The 20,674-nt window shown below is 38.8% G+C and overlaps 1 protein-coding gene across 2 annotated transcripts in view; it reads left to right on the plus strand.

Annotated features, from left to right (window-relative positions):
* raver2 (ribonucleoprotein, PTB-binding 2) overlaps nucleotides 1-20,674 on the plus strand; it is a 94,329-nt gene that overhangs the window by 33,841 nt on the left and 39,814 nt on the right. For both annotated transcript variants that reach the window (XM_038715318.1, XM_038715319.1), the window contains exons 3-4: nucleotides 16,453-16,760; nucleotides 17,699-17,863. In XM_038715318.1, the coding sequence (XP_038571246.1) occupies nucleotides 16,453-16,760; nucleotides 17,699-17,863 (473 nt within the window). The remainder of the gene's footprint in view (nucleotides 1-16,452; nucleotides 16,761-17,698; nucleotides 17,864-20,674) is intronic.

Below are 20,674 nucleotides of genomic sequence, written 5' to 3' on the forward strand. Positions count from 1 at the left end.
CTTTGGGTTGCTGTTGGTTGCTGTTTTTCTCTGGTAATGATGCTGCTGAATGGATAGTTGATTAGCTTGGCTGTTAGTTGATTGTGATGTCTGGAAGTCATTTAGTTTAGAAGCAGAACGTGGAAGTTGATGGTCTGAGAAATGTCTGTGGTTCACTGCCTGGGGTGTCTCCAAATGGCTGGAAAAACATTAAGCTCATTACATGCAGCATACAGCATTGTTGGGGTTGGGCATTGAATGCTTGTTCAGAATTGGAACAGGTTCTGAATAAATAAAGACTAGGATTTGCTCACTTAGTCTCAATTCCTATCATGAATTCCTTAAAAACCCTTTTAACTGCAGAGATTTGGACTGACCACACTTGACTCTACATTGATGGTTATGCATGTCTCAAAGCACATGTATAAGCAAAATGTAATCAGCGCACAAAACGATTTTCAAGTAGTTCTGACATGACGAGACATTTGCTGCAGCATTGTTTCGGAATCATGGTCGTCCCTTTTTTTGTTAGGTTAAAATGAATTTGAAGGAAACTCAGTTAGTCGCTGTTATAAAAATGTTGCAGAATTAACGTTGTTGCTTTCATGGGTGATGCCTCTGCCAAACATCAAACATTCAAATTGTGCATGACAGACATGTACATTTATTATTTTTACCTTTAAAATAATACTCTATGCCAAATTGCTGTTTTTTTGTAAATCTGCTGAAAAAGGGTGTTTTTTTACTTTGAACACAATACAACAATATGATTTCTGTTCTTAATCATTTGAAAACAGTTTGAACCAGGAGTTGAATAAAACCCCTATTGATACCAAGCCCCAAACATCATATATAGTTAACAATGATAATGTACTATCATTTCCCTACCTATGACAACATTTTTGACATTTCATTACTTACCAAATAAACATACAAGAATATATTAATGTTGGATGTTCCATGTGTGAATACAGGTATAGGAAGCATTACAGAGCATTTCACTATTACTGGCCATGTAAATGTTATTATAGCCGACTCTGGTAGGTTAACAGTTGAATTTATTTGTTTCTTTAAATAATTACGTATTGAGTTGCAATCTCACCCATGGTTAATTTACATGGCCAAATTGTTACTGTATAAACATTATAAACACTGTAACCGTATGTAAGGCAGCTTTGTTTATATAGCACAATTCAAAGACGAGCCTTAGAATGACATTCAGAAACAATTAGCAATAAAGACCTAAATTAATCCAATTAAGCTAGAATAAAATTAAATTTTAAAAATAGATCTTGCAAGTCTTGTCATCATCTATAATTTTGCTTTGTAATGAGCTAAAGAAGATTTTATATTTAATAAAAACATTATTCTGAAGCTGTTTGAGCAATCATGACTGTGCTTCTGCACATTAAGAGCAATTACTTAAATTAGGACATTAGTAATAGGAATTGTGGATTTGTTCTTTAGCCAGTGGAGTAAGATATGTGTTTGTATGTTGTTGTTTGTGTGAGTGTTTAGGGTTGTTCTCGCAGAACTGTGCAACACTAGCTAACAGAGCCATTATGAGACTCAACACTGCTCTTTTTCTGTTTTTCACTTTTTCTTCTCCATCTTCCTGTCTTAAGTGACAACAGCCGAGTCCATTTAATTGCTTCCCTGGACAGCAGCTTGTCACTGCTCACTCTCTCTCTCACTTTCTCTGTGCATCTCACTCCCTCCCCCTCTTATTTTCTTTTTCTCCCTCTTTGTCATCATCTGTCCATCTGTCTCCCTGTGAATCACCAAATGTAAATCAGCACAGGCAACGCAAATGTGATGCGGCTGTTATCTTTGATCACACTTAACACACACATTTCGGGGACATCACATTGACTTACATTTGTTCCCTGGCAACTTACCCTAACACAACTTGCCAAAACTTAAACCTGAACCTAACCTTAAACTAAGCTTAAGTCTTCACCCTGAAATGTTATGATTACGTTATGGGGTCGTGCATTTTGTGCCCATAAGTAAGACGAGTGACCACAATGTGACTGTGGACATAGATTTATGTCCCCAGAACATTAGTAGAGAGAAAAAGATGATGAGATTGTGATGACTCTCTTTCCTTTGTCAGTTCTCACCAGCATTATTGCTCCCTGCATTTACTCATTACTGTCAATAGTGGGGTCCATCGCCCATCACATTTGTTTCTGGGACAAATGTGAAACAGTAGCTACAGGCTGCCTCATTGTACATGTATTTTACGTCCAACGTTCCATGCATATTAGGGATGGGTTACGATGAACAAATTTTTGTTAAAAAAACAAATGGATGTTAAATTATAAATAATGGAATAGTTTGTGAAAACTATCATCTTGTCTTAAAAATATATTTTCCTTTGTTTTCGAAAAAGGATATGGTTTTAAATTTGCATATTTTCCTATTTGTCCCTGTATGTTTGTTTTTGTTGTTGTTGCTTTTGTGTGTGTGTGAGAGAGAGAGAGAGAGAAAGAGTCATACACCAAATGAGCTATTATGTAATTCTATTGCATTTGTCCCGATACTTGAATGTATTAATTTAAGGATGAAATCCCTTTTGTAGTTCCTGAGAAAGCAAACTCTTCTGGTTTCACTGGTGTACATGTGTGATTTCACAGGTGCATGCGCGTAGTTTTACTAATGTATAACGTATGTGAGCTGCAGATTACACTGAATCACATTAGGGCTGTAACAATGATTATTTTTATTCTCCATTAGTCTGACAGTTATTTTCTCGATTAATTGTTTTGTCTTTAAAAAGTGAAACATTTCCAGAAAGTCCAAAGTGACGTCTCCAATTCTATAACATCATCATATATGATAATTACTGTTTTAGTATGCAATTGTCACATAAGCGAAACGGAAACCAGAGAATGTTTTGCTTTTTTGCTTGAAAAATATCTGAAATGGTAAATTGATTAGCAAAGTAGTTGCAGATGAATTTTCCACCCATCAATTGTTGTAACACTATATCACATTAAATTAAACAGGAGTTGTGTTATGTCCAGTTGTACATAGTGACACACTTGATTTTGAATACTCCGTCAGTCTTGTGATGCAAGGTAAGATTAAGAAGTTATTTGGTTAGAACGTTGTTGTTATGCAGACTAAGGAGGAAAAAAGGGAAGGCATGGCAGACAGGACAGGAAGAGAGAAGAGGAGTGAAACCCATCTGCAGAATGGGTGGTGGTAGAGTGTTACGGAAGTGAATTGATGGATGGAAGACGAAGGTCAGGATTGATTTAAAATGACAGATTGAATGACTAATGATAAAAAGGGAGACGGACAGTAGGGAGGCATGATGGAGAGAAAAAGGAGAGAGATGGAGTGATCTACTTGAAGGATCAATAGATGGTGGATTGATGATAGAATAGCCGGCAGGGGAGGGACTATATGCACAATTTAAATGCATTATCACTAGTATTTACTATCTGAAATTATCTGCAGCTGATGATAAACTTTTTTTTCAGTGTCTGTACTTGATTTTTATCATTTGTTTAAATTCAAATTTAAATCAGAATCAATTGGCACATTTTTTTTTTTTAACCTTTTTTGCGTTTCCACTGGAAATGCAAATTTCCATATGTATGCTACAAACTGTATATAAGCACGCAAAATTACATTTGTTGATACGTTGCATCCATTTTTGGAGTGAAATGTTTCAAAGAAGGACAGAGGTGCTGAGTGAACAATGTAGCTGTGGGCGGGCGGATGAGTGGGCGGCTGGTTGAGGAGATGCCGAGTGTTAGATCCACTCAGCACTGCCTCTTATGCATCTCATCCCTCCATTCCCTTTTTTCTCCATCCATCTATACATCAGACACCCACCCACCAACCCCATATACCATACTATAACATTTAAATACTACGGCTGCAACTGATAACAACAAGAACAACAAACACAATAATAAAAAAAAAAACTTTCCAAGCATTGTCCATTAATATTTCTTCTTTCTTTAACATTTAGTTATATTTGGCAAGTACTGTATGTCCCCATTTATGTTGCATTCAAATTTCAGAATAATTCTTGCTCCACTCTTGAGACAAGGGGCCTGGCCAAAATCTGATTCTGACACGCTGGCTTACAGTGTGGACATATGAAACTTTGTTACATCACAATAATTCCTTTAGCAGTACTTTGAGATTTCAGTTTAGCACATTCTCGCCAGGTTCAGACATACTGCAGCTTTTATTTGGTTTAGGTCTAAAATATAAATATTACTGTTGCATATGTGAAGAAGAATTTTTTGCAGTAGCAGGTGCTCAAGACCCCCCAAAGAATAGTACCCATTTAATTTTGTTCATGATGTCTCACTGATGTACAGATTACAGCGAAGAGAAAAATAATAGTGATATTAGAAATTAAATGTTCCATTAAAAAGATTTTCAAATATATTTCTGCACATTTGTGTACACTATGGAAAATAACCTTTACCTGCTCTTCTAAATGACAGTACAAAACAGTGAATTTGATATTAAAGTATTGTTTATTTTTATTGGAAATTGACAACTGACGGTTAGCAAAGCATTCTTTCCATTCTGTTGTAGGAGCAGCCACCAATGCTGGGAACGAAAGCCAAAAAACAAACATAAAAAGAAGCAAACTGGACTTGATCAAGACCAAAGATTGTACTGTTTTGTGAGGCGAGACTGGTAACCAAGACAAGTCCAACTCAGAACACCTACGACTACACTGAGACAAGTTGAGATAATTGAAAACTGAGACTGGTTTCTAGTATTACTACAGCCATGTGTTACTGTTTGCCAAAATAAATGTGGCAATGATTTACTGATATTCAAAGTGCTACATGCATTACTTTTGAAACATGGTTGCACATTTAGCCATATTTTATACATACATATTTCATAAAAAGCCCTAACGTCTCCTCGAGTTCTACCGTGGAAGTGGAGGGATGTGGTGGGACTGAGGGATGGAAATGGTGAGAGACAAGAGGGAGAGTGAACAGAATCAAGAGGAGGTGGTGATGATGGAGAGGAGAGAGTGGGAGGGTCGATGTGTTGGACGACAAAGGGCTCTGAGGATGAGAGAGAGGAGAGGATGAGAGAGGAGGATGCAGCTCGTCTGAAGTGTTTACTCATGTAGATACTGCAGCACAGAGTGGCGGGGAGGAATATAAAGCCACAGAGATGCAAAGGAGGATGAGGGGTTTATTGGTGCTACAGAACTAAGAGGCACAAACATGACTGTGTCATGGCTGTTATATTTGCAGACATACTTCCTGATGGTGTTGAAGGTACAGTAAGCAGTCTGTCAAATGAGCCACTTATGATTCTTCCATTCCATATTTGTATGTATGCATTCAGACCGTGCAAATGTTTGAATAGCCTTTCTGATCAAAGCTGTGATCATCTAAAAGATGTGTGGTGATCTGAGGATTTAGACACTTTGCAGTTCACAGTCAAGAACGTCTTTTTTGGGCTTCGTTGTTAGTATAACTCAGGGGACACTCTCGTGTTTGTGTGTGTGTGAGGGAGATTGATAAAAGAAAGCGAGCTGATCCTCCCCGGCCTGTCCCTGGCCCACAGATATTATAACCTTAGTTCAGGTTGAAATGATGATGTAATTTCTAGAACACCGTCCGCTACTGCGTAGTTTCCTCTTATCTACCTTTCATCTGTAAAGCAAATTGAAATCTTTAACATCATTACTCAAGCAACTTTTCAATTTTCACAATTTTATAATTTATCACATGATGGCCTGTAAGGGATGAAGGTATCCATAAAAGAAAATAGATGACTTCCAGGCTGGTTGTTGGTTAAATTTCTCATTTAACTTGTTCCGTAATGTTGCCCTTGGCAATCATAATTTTGAGTTTTACTGATAAAGTTACCCATCCTGTCAAGGAGAGAGCTTTCAGACTAAAAACAGAAAAAACTTAAATTGGTTTCATGGTGATGGAAAAGATTCCTGTGTTAACTGACTCAAGATGGTTCTAACTGGGTTGGTCGTGTAAAGGTTTAAAATACTCTTCACTGATCATATTACAATACATCCATTAAATCTAAATTTAGCACAAACTTCCATTTTGGTTGGTTTTCAGGCGCGTCAAGACAAAACGTTTCCCAGTTGTAATGACATTGGATTGGATGTTGATGTGAACCCTACTTATAAGATGGAAACTCGTACTTACAATAACTCTGATATGACATGGATGCAGCATTAGCTTGTTGGCATGCTACCATTTGTTAATTGGCACTAAAAGCAAAGTACAGCTGAGACTGATGGGAATATCACTGTCATTAGTTATTAGGGTATTTGGTCATAAACCAAAGTAAACCCAGTAATCCAATAATCACCTATAATTTCCTTTATAGAGGCTAGGGTTGCAACAGATCACAAAACTCACAGTTCAGATAGATCCGTGTTTTGAGTCATGGATCGGATTAATTTCGGATTAGCCAAACAAAAAAGTTAGGGCTAAATTAATTTTTAAATGTGCTACTTTGGCTGTGACGTAGCATTTTCTCTCTGTCTGTAGTCTCGCTCAATGTCCCACCCACGGCCCTATCTGATTTATTACATGTCACTTCAGAGCCTGTCAACACTTGCCAGACGGTCGTTGCTCCGGTGAACGGAGCCGTGTGTCGAAGGGAAGGTAGCAGATATTAGTCAAGCAGGAATAAACATCACTATCTTAGGATCTGTTTCTGTGATGACAAGCAGCCCAGTGTCCATGTTACACCACTGAAAATGCCTGACGTCAGAGCTTGCGGGGTTTCGTTCAATGGAGGCAAAAGCAATTGCTTTTTAATCAGTCCCTCCCCTTTAAACCAATCAGTGTGTCTCAGAGTTAAACATAGCATGCATCTGTCTTTTCACTGCAGCTCTGCATCGCAATGTCCATAATTATTACTATGAAAAGTAGCAATCAGTCCGCGGGTTCACCTGTGTGCTGAATTGTGGGTTGTGGTGGGAGAAGGGGTGGGAGGGTCTATGCAGACCACAGATCAACTAATAGACCCAATTTAAACAACCATTTTCAATGTCAACAATGAACCTTTAAACTCAATAAATTATGTTTTATTTCTAACATTACTGCATTATCTTTATTAATTGATGATCAGTACAAGCGTCTTTTTAGGCTAACTATCTGTAAATGAAAACTGCAAAAGGATTTTTGTACCTGATGCAGAGGAGTTTTTGGTCATTTTTATTGTCTGCAGACTTGTTCTCAAGCTGCATACAGCCCCAAACAACCGCCACTAAGAAGGTAGGGCAGCTTGTATGCTGCATGACAGGCAGACACCCACCCCTTTCAACATTTGAGAGATTTCAGCCTGAACCAAAGTGGTTGACCAGTAGACTGACTGACATTGCCATCCCAGGAGCCAAGCCGCTAGCGTGGCTGAAAATGGGTCCTTAAATAACAACATAACAGAATGCTTTGATTATCTAAGCATTTTAAGCCATCATAAGACGACAACACATGTGGATTATCGATCGATTCTGGATCATTTTCCCCTGTCAGCCCTCTGAGCTGTTTATTTCCGTTAGACTCCTCTGTCCACCTGAGACTTTCATCAAGGCCTTGGGGCCGAGATGAAACAGCAGGACCACCTTCCACACAGCAAGAGGACCAGCCCCTCGAGTTTAAAGGCTCCCCTGTTTTTAATTAGCTCCTTCAACAGGGAACATGGCAGCAGAATTGCAGCCTTCGAGGTGATTTCAACGGAAGATTTCTTTTCTTTTCCGTGCCCCTACACACTCCTCATAAGAACACGGGGAATAATCGACATGTTTAGAAGCAAAGACCCATAATTAGGACGTTGACGCTTTTTGTGAAGTTTTTTCATGTTTTCTCTTTCTTTTTTTTTGTTCACTTACTAGCCCACTCAATGATTGCCATGCTGTGAATTATAAGATTATTTTGTAAGACTTTTAAGTGTCTTAGAGTTCTCCCTTTCACTGCTGGAGAAAGTATTGAGCAGGATTTGACGTCAGCCCCCGCATGGTGGGCTGCACTGTCATTAGAGGCAATAGAAAGAGAGAGAGCTTTAGCATAAAACCCAAACCATATTCTCTCCATCTCCTCGTAATGCCTAATGTTAGGTAGCATACTTAGCGGGTTAAAACCAGATTAAGCTCTAAGCTTAGTGTAAGAGATCCATTACAGAGTGTGTGAGCGTGTGTGTCAGTGTGTGTATGTGTAAGAGTATTAGATGGGCTTTGAGGTAATTGATTTGGGTGGAGGTGGTATCTGAAAAGAGAGGCACATGGAAATGGAGATAGAAAAACTGGGAGAGAAGTAGTGAGAGAGACCAAAGGACACAGGCATAAAGCCAGTGGATATGAAGAAATACAGTTGTCAGAGAGAAGTGTGGTGGGAAGAAAAGGCACAAAAAGACAATACAGAGATCAATAAAGATACAGATTCAGTGAGGGAGAAAGACAAATACAGGCAGAATGATGAAAACACAAAGATACAGAGAGGTGGGAAAGGATTTTGTGTTAGTCCGATCCTGACCTTGCATTAGATCGGCCTGTATTGATGTCCTCTGTGGAAACTAACAACCCTGTGGAGCAGATGTCCCAATTGTTTCAACATTTTTTTAAGTAATATTTTCCATCTAAGACTCCAGCGCCCATACCTGACCTGCAAATACACTCAGTCATAGATGCCTGTACATATAGAGGAGCAGTTTACACTGTGGTATTGCTGTCTGCTCTGTATATACTGTATCTTTTACCGCACAAGAGTTTACATGGAACATACATTTGGTGCCAACATTGAGACAATGTCCAGATTGTCCATAACTACTTCCTGCATTTAACCATTGTTTGATTAGTTGGAAAATTAACTATTGATTTTTGATTAATGATTGAAGTCTGTTATCAAGGAATGGAGGAAATGGCGATGTTTCCATTTACCATTGAAGTTGGAGGTCAGAGCTGGGAATGACGTCACATCCGAGTTGAGGGCATTCCAGTTAACAAGTCAGAAAACCTCGCAAGGCCAGCAATTGTTTACAACTAGCCGGGTTAGCCATTGTTGCCCATAGTCGCTTGAAAAAAATGCATAACGCATTATTTATTTATACGCACACTAAACACAGTAGCAACATGTCTACAGACAGCAGTTGGGCAGTACTTTGTGTAGGACAATTTCCATGAGACACAAATACGAAGTGCTAATTCATAGTATAAACATTAACAGTATAAACTACAGCTTTCACTAACTGTTGATACACAGAGCAGCCATCTTGGATCACCAAGTCGAAAATCCGACTTTAGGGGGCATAAATTCTGAGTTCCCAGGACAAATTTTTGACAAGTGTAATTGCCTCAAAGGAATGAGGTTGCAGCCATTGCAGACGGTTTTCTGCTGCCGGCTGAAGGCATCTACTGCATGGATTCCAAAACCTTCAAAAACTGAAAGGAATAAAGTCTATCTTTTCAGACATTTGCCTCTTTGCTTGAAAGGTGGCTCTTAAAGTTAGCAGCTGTCTCCTGTGATGAATGGCTGCTCTAGTTGGCGTGGATTCCCAAAAGTTACAATGGATTTCAGAAATGACCCAGGGTCACGCCCCACAACAAAAGCATAAAAAATTTTCAGATCACTTCTGCAGCATAATCCACTTATCCACCGCTGATTCATATGTTCACTTTGCTCCAAACTTTTGCCATGCCTTCAGGTTGTGTAAGCACTGAACCGGCTGTCTTGAAATGGAAGTCAAATACTGTAGATGTAACCAGCTTTGACTCATCAATCATAGTTTGGGATTGAAGCACCATTTTTTTAGCACCAAAAATCACTCATCACTCACACAAAACACTGATGTTTTTTGGCTGTGTTGCTCTGTCTGATGAGTGGCAGAGACACCAGCTGCCAATGTTTTTATTTACATAATTAAACAAACAATGGATCAGTGATTTGTGGGCCAGGAACCTAAACTCCAGCATTCAACTTTCCATTTCCTGTGGGGCCTGACTATTGTTTGTGCACTCAGGTTTAGACATAGAGCTTAACAATATGTGATGGTGACAAACACATACATTTATGCAAATTGAGGAGTGTAGGCTGTAAATGACCTGTTGTTTGGAGCTGTGGAATAGCTAAAAAAATACATAATTTCGCCCACTTTTGGTGTAGAAGCAAACAAATTTGCATACCAGTGATGACCATTTTGTGCATAGCTTTGTGCTTGATGTTCACACACTAGTAATATCTTAAAATGTTCACAATGACCCATACAGTACATTTATACCAATATGATATCCGTTTGAAGCTGGCAAGATATTATCCACCTTATTAAGGAAAAATGATCAAAAATACAGTTTTGCAATATTTATTTACATTCAGGTATGAAATGTATGCTAGAGAAACCTTTATCTCCCTGTATATACTTATCATGTTCCAGGTTTCTAATCACTGTCTTTGACTCTTGGATATCTGCTTTAGTCTGTATCATTTCAATACGGACAGAGTAGCTCACAGTATTTGAACATGATAACACAGTCTGCTCGATGTGGCTTTTCTCTCTTATTACCAGTAATGGAAGACAAGAGCTACAAGTGATACTCTTATTACATATATACTTATTTTCCACACTGCCAAATGTCAGGCTTTCACTTTCACTTCCAACAAGTAGCATCCTTGTGGGAACACAGAAATGGGATATATCAAAGTCCAGGCATAATCAGGATATAGTGTGTTATATATGTAAAGAAAAAACTTTGCCAAAACTGCCTTTCATATAAGTGACTATTCTGGTAAATCTCTTCTGAAACACCACTAGTCATATACTGTATTTTAATGTATTTAATGTATTTGGACAAAAACATATTTGTATTTAATTAGATTGGCCAGCCCTACTGATGACACAGCAGGCAGTGGTTGCTGGGAAGAAGGTATCACAGCAGCTCCAAATTCTGAGTAATAAAACTTTTTAACCAACATGAAATGTACTAGATGTGTGTTTGAAAGACAAAAACATGGTTCCATCATGGGCTTAGTGGTTTCCCCAACAGGAGGCAGTTTATACATGGTGGGGATGGGGATGTACAGTGGTTAAAATCTTAAGACACTATTTCAGGAACAAAACCAGCATGACTTAAAGGTCAGGACAACAGCAGGTGAGTTTGGAGCATTGATAAAAGACATTGTGGTGTTCTCATACAGGTGCATGACCGCAGGGGAAACATTGTCCTGAGTATGGTCATATTGTCCTGCAGGTCAAAAGCTTATAGTGCAAGGCACACCTGTCTGTTGTTGTTGGATTTCTCCAAAATCACACTAGAGACTGACTTTGAGCTTTGGCTAAATCGACAAGCATAAAAAATTTAAACCTTGTGTTGTTCTACTGCACTATGAATCAGTAATGCACTTTATTTTATCCCCAATGGGTACAAATTCAGCTCACACATCACAAAGCATTTTAACTACATCTCTATGGTTACATTGGACCTCAGAAGTTATTTCTCAGTATCAAATAGCATTTTTATTTGCAAATATGTTTGTGATGACCTTGCCCGTGGCCTGTGTGTTCTTACTACAGTAGCATAGTTAGATGTTTACAATTCAAATGAATTCTGTTAGTCTTTTGATGCTTTGGGTGCCAGAAGGTGCTGTACTTAGATTTTATTTCGTGCCCTTTCTCAGCAATGCCTGATTTAAATAGTCAAACCTGAGAGCTGCTCAGTGCAATTTCATTTTTATACTGTTGGTCTCTGAGCAGGTCCAGTGGGAAAGCTGGGCTTCAAAGATAGTTCCAACATAAGTTATTTAGGGAGGTAATGAAAAGTCTCATTCACCTTTCAATCCATGTTTTCCTGGGTGTGATGTCAGCTGTTTTCCCACAAAGTGTTAAATGCTTGGAAGTTACATTCGATTTATTGGATAGTTGGGTCCAGTGTACTCACCTCAGCACTGTGAACATTGTGTATTAGTGAATTACTTAAGCTTATCATCTAGATCACTGTTATCAGAGACCCTGGTTTTCCCTCATTGTTGAGTTTCGTGGTGGTTTAGTTTTGGCTATTCATTTGCGTGTTGTCTTTTTAAGTGTGTATATTGTTTTAAATCTTTATATATCAAGTACACATATAGTGTTTTTTCTTAAATACTCAACCTATACAAAATAAAAATTTTAAATTTTTCTCTTTATTATGAGTCAAACTCTCTCTCTTATGCGCGCGCACACACACACACACACACACACACACACAGGGTTTTTTAGCTACACTGTTTTGATGTGAGACTGTTTAAAGCTTTATAGGCTTCTAATTTCTATTGCTATATACATTCACTCTGTTCTTCCCCTTCAGCCTAATAACACAGTTTTATATATATGTGTGTGTATGTTTGTCATTGAGCTAGGTTTTACTGTCAATAGGAAAGGACGCCTATTGGAAATTCTTAAGGCTTCACTGACTGGACTGTAACTTGACATAAAATATCAAAGCCTTCTCAGCAGACTTACAGTAGGCTTTTCTCATTCTGAGCTCCCTGAAAAGACTGACAGCCTCTATACAGGTGATATTCTCAATTACTTTTCGGAACTAAGATGAAATATGACTGTTCTTTAGTATACAACTTACCTTTTCAGTTTCAGGAAAGCGAGATATTCTGGAAAGAAAAATGCATCTAACTGCTGAAACACCAGTTGACTTTTATTTTGAAGGATTCACAGGAAATGCAGAGTGTTCGTCAGAGATTAGCTCTGACCGCTGCTGACCTTGATTATTTTCAAGGCCCTTGATGATGTTTGATCTGAACCGTGATCTGCCATCCACACAGTGTATTACGCTGTGATGAATTTAACTCCTTTGAAGTTCTCACTCTTAAAGTTGGAGGGCTGCAACCTATCATATTTGTTATAATTTATCACCCCCCAAAAACGCCGGGATTTTTATCAGAACTTCCTGAATTTTTATCTACTCTGGTTTTAGATTATGACAGAATTGTTCTTTGTAGCGATTTTAATATTCATGTTGATGACCCCACCAATGTTAATGCAACTGACTTTTTAAATATGGCCACTTCTTTTAACTTCAAACAACATGTCAAAGGGCAAACACATAACCGTGGTCATACACTGGACTTGGTTTTTACCCTGGGTGTCAGCATTTCCTCTGTGGAATTAGTGGACATTACCATATCTGACCACAGATGTATTGTTTTTAGCTGCGGTTTGCCTGTTACTCATGCCGCCTCACCAAGCTCCGTGTGATCTTGCATCTTTAATGAACAAAGTGTTTCAAAGTTTTGCGCATTCTTTCAGAGCCAAAGCCAACACCTGTCTGATTCCAACACCAACAATCTGGTCGATCACTTCAATCATATCTGCTTGTCGTCACTAAGTATTACTGCTCCTCTAAAGCTTAGGCCTACGTCTAAAGCTAGTAAGCAACCCTGAATAAATGACAGCATTCGCAGCCTAAAAAGGGAATGCAGGAAAGCAGAGCGCAGATGGAAAAAATCCATTACCTCAGTCTGAAGGATTTAATAATTAACTACAATAACATGGTTAAGGATGCGAGAACACACTATTTTTCTGAACTCATTACTACACATAAACACAATCCCAGGTTTCTATTTAAGACTGTGGATCAGCTGGTAAACCCAACCCCTCCTTGTGCCTCAACTGGAAGTAATGATGACTGTGAATTGTTTTTATCTTATTTTACCAATAAGGTGGTGTCAATCAGAGCCTCTATTACCCCCAAGGCCTCTTACTCAGAGGTCCCTCACCAGCAACAAGAGAGTTTTAACCAGTTTTATCCCATCGACTTGTCTGAGCTTTTAAAAACAGTATCACAAATGAGAGTGTCCTCCAGCCCACTTGATGTAATACATACAAAGTTTTTACTGAAAGTAATGGATTCTGTTGGGCCCCATTTGATCTCTGTTTTCAACAGCTCCCTATCTACTGGTCCCTGATTATTTTAAAACGGCTTGCGTAAACCCACTTTTAACGAAACCTGGTTTAGATCCCTCCCTCCCACATAATTTTAGACCAATTTCAAAACTGCCTTTTATTGCAAAGATTCTAGAAAGAATTGTGTCCAAACAGCTGCTCTCTGTACTGGAAAATAACAAAATATTTGAAAAGTTTCAATCTGGTTTCAGGAAGTACCACAGCACAGAGACTGCCCTGCTTAAAGTCACCAATGACCTTTTAATGTCTGCTGATGAAGGCATGTGCTCAGTCCTGGTACTCCTGGACCTTAGCGCTGCTTTTGACACCACTGATCACAACATCATGTTAGACAGACTGAGGCACTGGGTGGGGATCACTGGTACTGCCCTAGAATGGTTTTCATCCTACCTGTCAAATAGGAAGTTTTGCGTGTCTGTAAACAACTATGTCTCTTTGTTCTGTCCAGTTAAATATGGTGTGCCTCAGGGGTCGGTCTTAGGACCCATTTTGTTTTCCTTGTATCTGCTTGCCCTTGGACATATTATCCATAAACATGGCATTTCTTTTCATATTTATGCTGATGACACACAAATATACTTGCCCGTCAGATCCACAGACCCTGGAATGCTGAGTTCACTTAACAACTGCCTTTGTGAAGTTAAAAAATGGATGTCAAATAATTTCCTCCAGCTGAACTCAGACAAAACAGAAATCCTGGTCATTGGGTCCCAGCAGATGGCTGGTTCCCTAGTAAATCACATTAAGCCTGTGGCAAAGAACCTTGGTGTTTGGTTTGATAGTAATTTAAATTTCGAGCAGCAAACCACAAAGCTTGTTCAATCATGTTTTTATCAACTTAGAAATATAGCAAAAATTTGATCTATGTTAACTTTTAAGGTCACCGAGACCATTTTACATGCCTTCATCTCATCATGCCTCGATTATTGCAACAGCCTTTTCACCTGTTTAACCCAAAAATCTATTGATCGATTCCAGACTGTCCAGAACTCAGCTGCCAGGCTTTTAACCAGAACAAAGAAATATGACCACATCACCCCTATTTTAACTTCATTACACTGACTCCCAGTATGTTTTAGAATGGACTTTAAAATTCTATTGATCACTTTTAAAGCTCTTCATGGCCTCTCACCTTGTTATATTTCCGAACTTTTAGTCCCATACACACCAGAACGTACCTTGAGATCCTCGGGCAGAGGTCTGTTGTCTGTTCCAGAGTCTCGACTGAAAACTAAAGGGGACAGAGCGTTTGCTGTCAGGGCCCCGAGGCTCTGGAACAGCCTGCCCGAGGAAATCAGGTCAGCTGAGTCAGTGAACTCTTTTAAGTCCCTTCTTAAAACATACTTTTATAGGAGAGCCTTTCCCGATCTTATTTGACTTTATTTTATCCCTTTATTTTATTCTATTTTACTAATTTTATATTTATCTTAAACGTGTATTTTAGTCTTTTCAATGTTTTCATGCTTTTATCTTGTATTGTTTTTGTATTATTGTCTTTTGGGTATTATTGTCTTTACACTTGTTAAAGCACTTTATAACTTGTTTTTGAAAAGCTCTACAAATAAAGATTATTATTATTATTTAAAAGACAGACTGACTGTGACTCCTGCTGTGGTATCATCATGCATCATGTGTAAAATCAGACACATGATCCATGATGATACAGAAAAACAGAAACTTATGGCAACAACAGCATGTGGTGTCTTATTAAGAGGAGCCGAGCTCCCCTGTAGGTTCACACCCTGCTTGGACCACAGGTAGCTGGTAAAATACGTTTCCATAGTTTGGTAAGAGGCTTTGCTCAAATTAGCCAAAAAGACATCACTAATGTAGGTTGGCCCTAGCAACCTGCTTGTAACTAGTTGATAATGCTTAGGCATTACACTTCAGTATCACTGAAACACATGTGGGACTATTTTCGAAATCGAAAACAAACATGAAACTTGGACAGTGACTGGAAGAGATGCTTTATGATAATGAGGAGTAGTATTTATTTAAAATGTGACACTAAGAAATGTTATCACTGGCTTGAAAAATGCCTACGTGTCTCAATTAAATTGCCTTTATTATTTAATTGTTTACCTGTACTTTTAGTATTCATTATTGTTTCTCTTGTTGTTTTTTAATGAGATAAGATGTGTATGTGTGTGTGTCACAGTGGATTCCCCCTACATAGTGGCTCCCTATTGGCTTTCTAGCTAATGTGCTGTCTTTCTCTCTGTGTATCTGTCTGTCTTTATGAATGTCTATGATTTTGGTTGTTTGTGCCCAAATTTTCTCTTTTATCTCTTATTTTTGTCACTCTGCCACATTCGGCCTGTCATTTATTTTCTTTGCTTTTCATGTGAGTTGTTTTTTTGCATGTTTTTTGACTGTGTGTCTCCATTCTGCATTCTTCACGAACTGCCTGTTTTTGAATGTCTGCTTTAAATGTATGTTTGTGTTTGTCTCTCACACGTCCATTTATGTCCATGCATCTCTTTCTTTGTGTCTGTTCTTGTCTTCGTTTGTCTTTTCTTCTCGTCGCTGTCTCCATAATGTCCCCTCCTCCAGCCTTTGTGACTTTGCTGAACGGGGACCAGGCTCAGGATGCCATCCGCTCCCTCCATCACAGCACTGTCCGGGGACGCTTGATCAACGTCACGCTGCAGCCCACTGACTCCCTACTCTGCCTCACCAACCTGCCCCACACCTTTACTGCCCAGCAATTTGAGGAGCTGGTACGCGCCTATGGAAACATCGAGCGCTCCTTCCTGGTCTACAGCGAGCTGACAGGCCACTCCAAAGGATATGGGTTTGTTGAATACATGAAGAAGGATTCTGCGTCACGGGCCCGTTCTGAACTGCTGGGCCGACCGCTGGTATGTTAAAGCGGTTGGTTATGATAATCCTGTCACGTTTGATTATTTGATACGGACGCTACATTAATCTATAAGACAGAAAGATGTTGAAACAAAGGATCTATCGAAGGGCTCCTATTTCTTTGAAACCTTTTTGATGAATACCAGATGAGTACAAAAGATGCGTTTTAGTTTGCTCGGCCAAACCTGGGCTGAACCAAAATTGATTGGACTTGAATTTGCCTGAATTGCCTGCTGTTAAATTTATGTGATTTTACTTGATTTAATAAAATCTTAAATTTTATTTTGAAGTTACCTAATTGGAACAAAGGATTTGATTATACTGGATCGGGCTACTGGCTAACACAAAGCCAGTTACACATTATCTTGTTCAATTTAATGTCTTTAATTGCTCTAAACAAAACTGCGACCACCTATTCCTGATTTCATTCAAACATAAATGTGAGCAGAAAGAGGAAAGAGACGTTTGAGTCTTTGGTCACATCCTATCATTGAGTTGTTTACTCTCAAAAAACCTGGCTGAAACAAACTGGCCAAACAGGGGAGATGAGATAGTCAATACAAATGATGGTTCTGCCAGTTCAGTTTGGTTTAAATTTCTCACCCAAATATAAAATATAAAACAAGTATTAAAAGTAAATTAATCCTTGTCTGATGTTAGTGCACCAAAATCAGCTTACTTTAGTTAATACAACAGTTTGTCTGACCTTGCATTTGTGATCATCTCCAGCAGTGAGGAAAAAAATTTATATAGAAGTGCAGCAAAAAGGACAAGCTTTCATATTAGTACTTTAGAGCCAAGAGGATGAATATGTAATATCAAAAAAAGGCATATTCATTTATAATAAATGCAGAATTTAGAAGGTACATATGCAGCGTAGGAGTGTGAAGCCAGCCTTAACAATCTGATTTTGTATCACATTACTCTGATTGTTCAGGGTGATCGCTCATTGATGGTTCAGTGGATGGATGTCAACCAGCTGAGCCAAGAGGAGAACCTGCACTCCAAATGTCTGTGTGTGAACCGGCTGCCGCTCGACCTTTGTGACTCTGAAGAACTGACCCAGCTCTTCTCTGAAACCTACAAACCTGTCTTCTGCCAGGTGAGTGTGTATTTCTGTGTGTCTGTGATTAAGGTTCAAGACCTACAGATTCCTTAGCTCTTTGCATTAAAATGTGTTGTACAGAATGTTATTCATTCTGAGCCTTTCATGGTATGTTGAAAGCCGAGACATCCAAATATGACAGGCAATTTAGCAAGTATAATAACCAACAAAAACGTGACATGGCCTTTTAGTTTTCAGACCTCGTACGAGCAATATCGGCTCTGCAAAATTATGTATTCAAGAGGTTATGGCTCATTGAACATGTCTGCTGTGTAACCAAGGTTTGAGATGAATGTTACCAAATTCTGTTTTTCATTTTCTCAGAGGCTGATAGTGTAGCAGCAGCTGTAAACATTTTCTTCATTGATAATGTCACGCATGCACTACTGAAGGGTCTGTTATTTATAATATGTTTGATGCTTTTACTCCAATGGTTGACTCCTTCCACACATACTTTTATCAATCAAACACCACCAAGTGAGAGGTGCTGATATAAAATTCGGGGGTCAGCGCCCCATTGGCCAACCTTCACCAAGCAACATTTTCCTTCAACTCCCTCCTTCCCTACCACTGCTCTGCTTTATTTTCTTGCTCACATCAGCTTTGTTATACACCCCCCCCAACCACCACCACGCCTTTACATCCTTTCCACCCCCACATGCCCATTTAGACATCACTCAATGGGTATCTGTCATCTACTGCATTTCCAGTTTTAGCTCCACCCATATGCCCCGCTCCCACATAGAAATCAATACACCCACATCATCCTGGTCCCAGGATGCTTTGTGGGAGTTTAGCTCATGTTGCTTCACTGTTGCAGAGCCAGCAGGCTTTGACCTATGGTTCAGCTTTTTTTTATGTACCACAATATGTGCGTGCGTGTGTGTATTACTGTACTTCAACATGTTTGCACTAGAATACTTAAGGCACAGAGCTTTTGAAACCCTGTACACCAATGAACAGGATGCAGAAATTAAATGAAGTCAGCATGCAAACATACTCACATTGACAATGCTAACATGATGTCATTAGAAGGTATTGGCTTATAATGCTAATGTAGATACATTATAACAGACATGTGTAATTTAAAGTAATAAATTCATCTCATTAACTTGTCACTAAGGTGAATATTGACAAAAGTCAATATGTTAGCCGGTACTTCCTTTAATTGCTATATCGGTATCAGTATATATGTTGGCCAAAAGAAAGTGAAAAGTCAAGGGAGATAAGTAAAAATACAACTTGTAGTACAGAATTACCAATTTGTCTTGGGCATGAGTGTTTTAGTGTCTGTATGACATAGTTTGTCCACCAAAGAGCACTGATGAGTTCATTTTTAAACATCATTTTAAATGTCCCAGTTAGTAGATATTGGTTCAGAAAAAATATGCCACTGAACTATAACACCAGTGCTTTAAAACGCCAGGAAAACATTGCACAAATTTAGGCCATATCACCAATCTAATGGCCAAAGTCCAGACAATAGCTAGTCTTGGACCACAATTTGAATATCGCTACATTACCCAGTTTTACTTCCTGCACTTTGGTACATTTAACCTTTCGTACACTGAGCTGCTGTTTTGTGTCAGTCAGGGGAAGAACAGTCGTTAATGATCAAAGGGGTTAAAAGGACAGAGAGTTGTACAGTTTGGATTCTGAATACTGCTCTTATAAATAGGCTACATGTGCAGTAAAACAGCTGTTTAAAAGTCGGGATTTACTTGCTTTATTTTTCAGCCAGTGGCGTTAATAAACGTTAGGCCTAGGCTATATGCTTTGTAAAAACCACACTCCTTGCTGCTGTTATGGATATGATGTTAGTTAAATAGTCGTGAGAGACTGCTTTGTTTGGGGGTGAAGGGGGGTGGTAGGGAATGCAGTGTTTCCCATAATTAGCCTATTATCAACGCGGACCGCCACATATTGATTTTCCAAATTTTTACTAGGCATATTTAAAATCATTTTTGATTAAGGAGCTGTACTAAGGAGCATATATTCGTACAGCACCTCCTGGCTCGCTCCCTCTTTCTCATTGTCTCTCTCTCGTGAACACCACTGCACAAACCTGTCCAATGTTAGAATACCCCCCCACACACACACACACACACACACACACACACACACACACACCCACACCCCCACCCCGTCATTCTGTGGGAAACACTGGAAAGTAATATAGTAACGTAACAAGTTACTTTTATAACCCAGTAATAAGTAAAGTAATAATATTACTTTTTTAAGGAGTAATAAGTAACTAGTAATATATTACAATTTCTGAGTAACTTGCCCAACACTGGTCTTTACATACAGTATTTCTTTTTCAGAATGTAATTTGAAATCAGCTTTAGTTGCAATCTCAGCCTCATTTACAACATATAATTGTACATAAATGAACATTTGCACACTTCTGCATGACAGCAAATATGACAGAGCTGTTGTGGAAGGTTTTGTTAAAGTTTGCATTAATTGGGAGCACAGTGGCTGTTTTGTTTGCAGACACTGTGTCAGCTCGTCAAGTATGACACTACTGGGGATACATTTGATTTCAATGCAAGAAATAGTTATTCCCAGTGCGCCGGCTCTGTTGTAAGGGACATACCCAGCTATGGTCTGTCTGGTTTACCATTTTCCACCATAAAAATGTATATATTTGGGCATTCCTACGTGTTTAAGATTCTAACCAAATAATCTCAACATTCCCTGTTCGATGACATGCCAACCTTTGGATGTCATCCCTTCTTTCTCTAGCTTTATTTCTTTTCACCTAACTACTGTCATTATCAAAAAACGGCAAAAAATCCTACATAT

Source organism: Micropterus salmoides, unplaced genomic scaffold (assembly GCF_014851395.1).
Source record: "Micropterus salmoides isolate LMB-PRFRI ecotype aquatic unplaced genomic scaffold, ASM1485139v1 Ms_hic_scaffold_13, whole genome shotgun sequence".
Lineage (NCBI taxonomy): Eukaryota > Metazoa > Chordata > Actinopteri > Centrarchiformes > Centrarchidae > Micropterus > Micropterus salmoides.